The sequence below is a fragment of the Gavialis gangeticus genome, unplaced genomic scaffold (assembly GCF_001723915.1).
Source record: "Gavialis gangeticus isolate Ggan-Ray unplaced genomic scaffold, GavGan_comp1, whole genome shotgun sequence".
Lineage (NCBI taxonomy): Eukaryota > Metazoa > Chordata > Crocodylia > Gavialidae > Gavialis > Gavialis gangeticus.
Window position 1 is genome coordinate 180,470,989 of NW_017728992.1, and position 9,002 is coordinate 180,479,990.

The following is a 9,002-nucleotide window of genomic DNA, read 5'->3' on the forward strand; positions in this document are numbered from 1 at the left end:
CCGTGGCCGGCACCCTGCACTGCATCTGCTTGCAGCCCAGGGTGCTAGCCACAAGGCGGGGGAGGGGCTGCTTTTCTCCATGCCGGGAAGAAGCCTGGGGGCAGGGGAGGAAACAGCCCCTCCCCCATCCCCTGGCCAGCGCTCCCTGCTGCAGCGGCTCACAGCCCACGTGGGGCTGTCCGGAACAGGCACAGGCAGCCCCAGGCAGGCTGCGAGTGGCTGCAGCATGGGGTGCTGGACATGGGGCAAGCAAGGGGCCACTTTTCCACCCCGCGCTCAGCTTTTCCACATGCCACTTTTCCCTGGGCTCCTTCCCTGCCCGGGGTCCTCCCCTGCCCTCCCCCTTACCTGAGGTTCCGGCACATGGTCCCAGGCCAGAAGCCCCTGCTGGAGCTTCAGGATGGGGGGGCGGGGCCGGGCGGGCCCTGCTGTTGCGGGAGCTGTCATTTTTTACAGGAACCAAGTACATACAAATATTAATTTTCTAAATTTTTTACGGGTGCCGTGGGCTGGATAAAATGGCCTTGCAGGCCAAATCCGGCCTGCAGGCCATATTTTGCCCACCCCTGATACAGACTGATGTATCAGTGCACCTCTACTGGTTTCTGGATCTTCCCTGTAGGACTGAGGCAGAGAGAGTGAGGCACATAACTGCTCAGGTCCAGGGCAGTTCTGGGCACATGCAGAAAATGGAAGAGCGAGCATCAGGGGAACTTCCAAGATAAACAGGGAGGCACGCTAGGCAGTTAGACATTAAGGCCGTGTGAAATTTCGCCAGCAGTTTTGTTTCGATGCTGTTTTGACTCGTTTCAAGCTTGAAACAGCAAAATCGAAACGAAACAGAGAACTTCGAAACAGTCTCGAAATGAAATGAGGCAAGTCAAAACGGAAGGGGGTGGACTGCTTTCATTATTGACTGTGCAGCTGGCCAGTGACTGTCATCCTTTCCTGAGGACTCTTCCAATCCCAGTGCTCTGAGGGACGGATGGACATATTGCATAAAAGGCAGCATTGTTTGAACTGCTCTGCTTTCTGCCTTGGTGTCAGCTGAGTGAGGGCGCACCTCAACACACACACACACACAGTGTCACCCACCCATGTCATGGGTTTTGCCTATCGGCAGCTAGAGATACAGGGCCCTAGAACCCAGACTCCCCCTGCACCTATCTCCTTGACAGCTGGCAGGCTTCATGACCACAGCAGGGGCTAGCAGGCCTGCAGTTTTCACCCTGCTACGCCTTAACACACACAGTGTCACCCACCCATGTCATGGGTTTTGCCTATCGGCAGCTAGAGATACAGGGCCCTAGAACCCAGACTCCCCCTGCACCTATCTCCTTGAAACTTGGCAGGTGTCATGGCCTCAGAAAGGGCTACAATTCCAGCAAGTTTCATCCAAATCAGGCCAGAAATGACAAAATTATAGGCTGCTTTGAGCTTCCCCATTATAGCCTATGGGTGAAATGTCAAAACAGCATCGAAACAGTGGAACTGTTTCAATGAAACAAAACAGAACAGAAGTTTTGAATCGAAACAAAATTCAAAACAAAAGGCTGTTCCATCGAAACGCAAGTCAAAACGGAACGGTGCTGTTTCACACAACTCTATTAGACATCTCTTGGTTTAGGCTGTCACTGAGGAAGGGTGTTTTAGATTGCAGCTTTCCACTTGGACACCTAAATCAAGACATAAGCAGATGTTGGGTGCCTAAGTCCTCTTTTTGGATCAAGTCCTTGGTGAAAAAACAGTACTATGAGTTTAAATGACACATGTTTATACCTAGCTATCTTAAAATAAACACTGTTACACAGAATTCATCATAAGTTTTTATCATTAAAGTTACTGCTCAAGTATCTAAAGCTAATGGAATTTAAAGTGAAATTCACTGTGGTTGGAAATTCATTATCTGTTAAATGTAATGTATCATCTACTATTGAAAATCTTTTCATTTCTTCAAAGTTACTGAAAACAATTGTTAAAGCAGTCTTCATTTTTTCTTTATTACTACTATTTTATCCACTCCAATAACTCCCAAAATGACATATTCAGCAAAAACATCAATCTTCCACTCAGCAGACATCCCTCACTTACCCCCATCAAAAAGTCTGTTTTTATGGCTTCCAAATTATTTTTATGAAAAGTTGCCGAAAATAGATTTTACATTTGCTTATTTCCCCTTCTAGTTAAAAATGTGTGTTTTGAGTCCACAGAGAGAAACAAGATATATTCCCCAGAAGAAATATGACAGGAGCATATACGCTCACCTGTATTTGACAAACATCTCTACTGTCCATGAACATGAAACTCAAAATTCATAACAAGCTACAAATGAGAAGAGACAGTTCATTTCTCTTTAAAATTCTCATCCGAGGTTTGATTGTTCATAGTCAGATATGGGAAAATTGACTGGGTATATTCTTCCTAGCTGTCAGAGAATATTCAGCTCAGTCACCCATCCAAAAGCCCATATATTTAGATAGCCACATAAAAAGAACTACCATTCCCACTCTGGTCCACTCAAGTCACTTATTCAAGTCACTCAGAAAAAACAGCTGGTTGCCACGTTTGCAACAGTCAAAATAATCTGTCTTCATATAGACAGCTATAAAATATTGAAAGCACCAGGTGGTGCATGTGCCTAAATCTGAATAGCAATATCTCCATGTTTCTGCAACACCCGTTCCCTTCCAAGCACTGCTTTCACTTCTTACGTAATTCTTATTTGTATCATAAGTTCTTTCAAGCTGTCACTATGACTTCGAAATGTTTGGATGCTGCAGATCTCTGCAACATAAATAATGATCCAATCAGAGAGGTGGGGCAGAAAATTTTCCAGAGCTTTATTTTTTCATTGGAAATTTTCCATTTGTAAGAATTCATTGTTTCATAAAATTCATTAGTAACAATGAATGGATGCCAATAAAATATTAAGCAAGCTTGGCAGTTTCAAAATTATAGATACTACCAATTTCAGTGGCTATCAAGAAACTTGAAGGAGATACACCACGCCTTTCAAATATTCCAGAGATATTCAGACAACTGAATGAAAATCTGATTGAGCTTTTGCCTTGTTCACCTCTATCCAAAAAAGTAGTAGTAATAAAACAAATGTTTACTAAGAGATCTGAGTTTTGCTCTCATCCAGTTCAGCTGGCAGCAAACCTTTTGGATCCTCAACACAGACGACAACACTTATCAGAAGATGAATTATCTACTGCTCTCAGTACAATTATGGAAGTAGCTAAGAATGTCCCCAACATCGACCAAATAGCTGTGATGACAGACACTGCCAAGTACCGCACAAAAGCAAAACTTTGGAACAAAGACATCAATTAGCAGGCAGCAGAAAATATGTCTCCTCACATGGTGGAGGGATACTGTAAAACCCAACTGTTGTCCAAGACTGCTCTAAGGATCCTAAGCAGTCCACCAACAGCAGCTTCTTGTAAACGGAACGGGAAGGCTGTCAGCCAAGACAAAAAAAGATTAAACTAACAAATGAATGCACTGCTAAGCTTATTTCTGTTTCTCAAAATCTCTTGCTTCTGGAGAATCAGTCAGAAGCACAATTAGCGAAGAAGATGCAGCGTTATGATACACTGCCCTTGCCCATAGACTCATTGGTAAAACCATCCTTTAGTGAAAGAGAAAGTGGTTCAAGTAGTTCTGAATCAGATTTTCCTCAATCTGATTCTGAAATGGAACTAATAAGTAGTGCAAGTGATTCTCCAGATAGTGACAGTGAGACTGGAGGTGCTACAATGGCCTCAGTGGAAGAGAATTAAACTCTGTTGAAGTAGATGAGAGGACAGCCACAGCATATCACGCACAGTTCTTTGGGTGTGCTAAAATTAGTGTGTCAACAGTTTTCAGTGGCTTTGGTTTTTCTCTTAAATTTAAACAAACAATGTACATGCTATTGTGCATTATTTTTACAAGTATTCCAATAAAAATATTTTCTTTCCACATAAAGCTTTGAATTTGTTTGAATGTAACATTTAAACCACATTAAGTGTGCTCTATTTATTTTTTGTCCTAATCAAATATTTCGGTTCAAATACTTATTGCTATTGGGACATAACGTTAACATGGGGGTACTTTTTTAGTTTTGTTTACTAAATACAAGTCGAATAAACATGCTAAATCAGATCACACTCTATTTAGGGCACCGGAAAATTTTCCAATTCAAATTTTTCTGGAAAACCCACATCTCTGGATCCAATAATTCCTACCTTTGAAGTTTCTGGTTCTGCTTGCTCTCTTTTGGGTGTCTCTTTGGACTCAGGCACCTTCTGGGTACTGTCGTTCTTAACCGAGAGTGACTCCACTCCTTCACCTTCAAGTGGGAGGTTAATGCCTTCTGTGTGGACAGGATGATCAATACCATTTGGATTCAGACTGCAATGGATAGCTGGGGACAATATAACAAATATAGCTTAGAGAGAATGCTACATAGGAAGGAACAAAAACATTCTAACATAGAAAATATTTATCATTTAGTACAGATAATTGCACGAGTAGCTAAGATTATATCTGATCAGGGTAATTTTAGTGTAGCTTGACATGGAGTGAGGATATTTCCAGAAAAAAGGAACAGTCAATATTGAAGTTATTGTATTGTACTGTATCTAATGGCATCTTTGAGCATTCTCTATAATTTCAGAAGCCCTCTTACTGGATAATCCAGTCCTACATTATCACTCAGACATGGCCAGTTACGATGGAAAATGGTTTCCACTTTTTCAAAAATGAGTTATTTTTTTCTATTTCAGTTTCTGCTTACTGCAGTATCATAAGGTTAATGTGGGGAAAATATATGGTGCATGCAAACCAAATCAGAAAAGCAACCGCTATGAATGAAAGTGACTTACACAGGTAATTGTCTTCCCTTCAGTTCTTTGCCCTGCTGTAAATTAACACTTACACCCTATGAACAAATGGAAGGTCCTTAGCACCTCGCAGAACATTCAGTAGGGTGTGTGCTAATCACACCGCTGTAATGACACACAACCAGAAAAAGAAACACCCAGATGCATGCAGTGCCATTTAGAATTCAGATGACAGTTCAATTGTTTTTGTTTCTGAAATTATCCAGCCCCAGTATTTACAAAGACATTTGCCTTAATGCCATCTCTAACAAACATGCAGATTTTCATAGAAACTGATAATAAACTCTTCCTTTTTATGTAAGCAAGTACTCCAATAGCCTATTTTTCTGCATCACTGTATTATTTTTATAGTCATATTTATAATTAGTGGTCCAATCTTCCTTTAGATGCAAAAATAACTTCCAAATATTTCCCTACAAGAAAGAAACTGAAAAGCCACTATGGAAAAAAAATGGAGAATTAAAATCGAAAGCTCTCCTATTTTTGTCAGCCCTACACACTGCTAGCTTTGTTTTCTGTATTTCCTACTGTTCTTATCTCTACCTAATGTTAAATCAGCTTTGAAAAATCTGTCACAGGCAACAAGACTAGAATGGTCAGAGCCCAAAATCTGAGAGCAGATCTAGATATCCAGGTCTATGCACCTGACATATCAGTCTGGAAACAGCTGAAAAATTCAAAAGTAGACTGGGTAAACTGTGTAAATCATTGCCACTCCAGGGCCTGTCCTTATTTGAACCTCCATCATTCTCCCTAGTGAAACCCCTATTTGTTCAGGCTTTTTGAATCTAGTTGTAGTTGTACTGCAGACAGTAGTTACTCATAGTCTGCTTGGGGAAAATGTTTCATCGCCTATTCAAATGATCACATTCTCTTTTAACAGATATATTAGTGCAAATTTCATGCAACTGCTGTCTTGATTTGAATCACACAGGAACAAAGAGGCTTCAGAAGATCTGGCTATGTTCAAAGCTATGTTGTTTGGACTTTGTTAGAACCCATTTAATTCAAAGCTTTGGCATGGAAGACACCTGGAACACATTTCCTTCCAAATCAGCCTGCCTTTATTAAACAGAGAAAAAGACTCTTTTTTAAGGAAGTAATCAGCAATGATCACAGCCACAGTATTAGCTATGCTTCTGTCCCCTTTCTGGTCTCTGAGGTGTCAGACTTTGTGCCCTTACCTGCATTGTGTCCAAGTCCAAATACCTGCAGTTCTCCCCTTAGGGAGCATGCAACTCAGGGGTGGGCAAAATGCAGGCGGGGGGGGCCAGATGTGGCCCTCCAGGCCGTTCTATCCAACCCACAGGGCACCCCCAAAACTAAGAAAATTCATATTTATCTGCCCCTGGCTGCCTGACATGCAGCCCTCGATGGCTTGCCAAAACTCAGTAAACAGTCCTCCGCCCAAAATAATTGCCCACCCCTGATGTAACTAGCAGTAGATAGTGACAAACTTCCTAAAACCAGAGCACCGTTTATTTACCCGTGAGCCCAAAGCACCCAGAAGAAGGAATTTTAAAAAGACAACAGGCTACAATCATGAATACCTGACCTAAAATTTACCATCCCCTTATGGGATCAAAGGCATATCTCATTTCCTCTTACACCCACACACTCTAGTTCTCATGACAGAGTCCTTTCTTTAAACCCTGATACTGCTAATTTCTTCTGTGTTTGGGGACGTTTGGGGTTTTTTTTGCTTTTCCTGGTAAAAAGCAGTTTTATGGGTTAGCTAAAAATTTTGGAGGGGAGGAAGTCAGCAAGACTAATACTTCTAGCATCATCCCTTAACCACTCTTAAGCAAGATGACAAGTAACTATTCTAAGCCATTCTTTTCCTTTCTGCCTGTTTTCCCAGGCATAAACCAAACATTGAAATTTAAATCTTGATACTTTTCATACTGGCATTTCTTAACTTCTGACTCTGAAGATGTTCTGGGTCTGGTCCAGATTTGCCCCCTTCTACAATTTTGATTTATTGTTACCATACACAACAACAACAGAAATAAGCCTCCCGAGCTTAGCTGTTCCTAGAGGTTTTTCTGTGCATGGTCCCTCTGTATGTCTTACAGGAAAAAAGAAAAAGCTTTTTTACTCCTACACTGAAGCTAATAGGATTCACCTGATCTGGCTGCTTTGCTTCTCTGTGGATAGTGTTAAACCCTGCCAATCTGCTGCAGTGTAGAATTTAAGAGACTCTTTTGGTCTCCTAAATTCTTGAGGAAGTGTTTTAAACACGTATCAATTTCTGATTAAATTAGGTCACGTGCTACAACACAAGAACCTTCTCTGATCTCTCCTAAAATGTATCTATCTACCCGAAACAAAGAAGTACTTAAAAAAGACTTCACTGGTCTACCCTCAAATCACAGAAAGGTAAAATGAGATGCAGAGAATCAGGCAGAGACAGGCTGGCCTGCTAACAGCAGATATATGTTCCCCTCCTGCACAAAAGGCAAACAGAAAAGACCAAATCATTGCATAAATTCTGACGCTAGTGCAGCTGTATTCTCCCCCGACTCACCCTGGTCCAGAAAAGCAGCAGGGCCAAGCAATGAGTCTGGAGTGACACCATAAATAGAAACCCCAGGATCTGCAAAGAGCCGGGCACCCAATCCTACAGATCTTTCCTAGCAGCACAGACAGATTCATTCATCCTCCCTTGCAATTTTTGTGCATCCACTTCAGTAGCTCACTAGAACCAATGTTTATGCAGGCTCATACTGCCAGCTCCCATCTGTGCTCTGCTTCTTTGAAGAGGAGAGTCACAAAGAGCACAGTGGAAGCTAATACTGCCTCAGGTAGCATTCCAATTCTGCAGATTTTCCCATGGATTGCAGTTACTCCTGCCTTTTTCCAGGGTTTTTTCTGAACAGCCCAAAGACAATACAATTAGAGAAGGCAAAAGAATGCCTCTTCATTATCATGCTGATTTACTAACCTGCATCATACACAGTGGGAAGGATCCAGTATTTGATGACTACATGTAAGCATGAAGTCACCCCGATGGAGTTAAAGAAAAAAAACATGCTACAGTATGCTGCTTCAGTCCTACCCACTGTCCTTTCAAGAGTAAATAATGTTTGTGCTGTTCATGCTATATAAAAGGATCTTTCATGATAAAAAGGAGGAAAATAAGTGGTACTAGCAATTATGCACAAGGCAGATTCAGCTTCCAGTAGCTTTTCATTGGAAAGAGGAAGCTTCTTCCAAGCAAAACAAGGTGCTTAGAACAACCCCATTGCAAAGCTGCTGATACTAGAATGGACAAACAATTTTTAGTTTGCCATTTTGGAAGTTGGAGGGAATAGAGTTGCTTTATTTTGTTTGCTTATTACTTACCACCAACTTAAATTGCTAAACAGTTAAGAGACTGAACACAAAGTAACCAAATGCTGCACTGAATGTATTCCATCATCATTTAACAAGAACAGCATAAAAGGGACTCATTTAGAAAAGCAAATGTATCTTATTTCTCCAGTCCCCAGATAGCCGCTACTTCCTTTGTTCATCGCCAGTACAACCCCATAGTCTGACACACTTGCACCCACACAGAGACTATCTAGGGAAGTACAGTTGCTTGCATTGATCTATTATCTACTGTCTCCACACACAGTAGACTCAGAATAAATAAGTCAATTCCATCTATTTGCTCAGACACCACAGGGATAGATTATTTTCCTCCCTCTTAATCTTCAGTTCAGGTTAGTTTCTCTCCCTCTCAGGCTTTGTCTGGAGCAGGGAATGAGATCAAGGTTAGATAGGCAATAGCTAACTCAACCTTTTCCTAAAATCAACACAGGGAAGGGGAACACCATTTATCTTGTTTAGCTGGTCATAGCTGATGCTAAGCCCTCCACAGATGTCTCCTCTCCTGAACATGAAGATTAAGCACCGTCCAAACTGGGTTTACCTGGAATGCAGAAGAGAGCTTTTGTGAACTGAGAATTTGCCATTGTTTCTCCAAGAACTGCAGAATCAACTGAACAAAGCACAAAGGTAAAACCTCTTTCTGGGGATGATGTTATGCGAAATGGAAGTTTGGCAGGTCTGGAGGAGGGGCTGTCTCTGTGTAGCGAAAATAGATACTTTTCTCTATGCTTCTTTGTT

The 9,002-nt window shown here is 41.6% G+C and overlaps 1 protein-coding gene across 1 annotated transcript in view; it reads right to left on the reverse strand.

The window, feature by feature from the left end:
- Positions 1–4,967, reverse strand: part of SAMD12 (sterile alpha motif domain containing 12) — a 205,096-nt gene extending 200,129 nt beyond the window's left edge. Inside the window, exons 1-2 of the mRNA XM_019519476.1 lie at positions 4,925–4,967; positions 4,233–4,411 (exon numbers count right to left, since the gene is read on the reverse strand). Of these exons, the coding sequence (XP_019375021.1) occupies positions 4,233–4,411; positions 4,925–4,967 (222 nt within the window). The remainder of the gene's footprint in view (positions 1–4,232; positions 4,412–4,924) is intronic.
- Between the last annotated feature and the right edge of the window lie 4,035 nt (positions 4,968–9,002).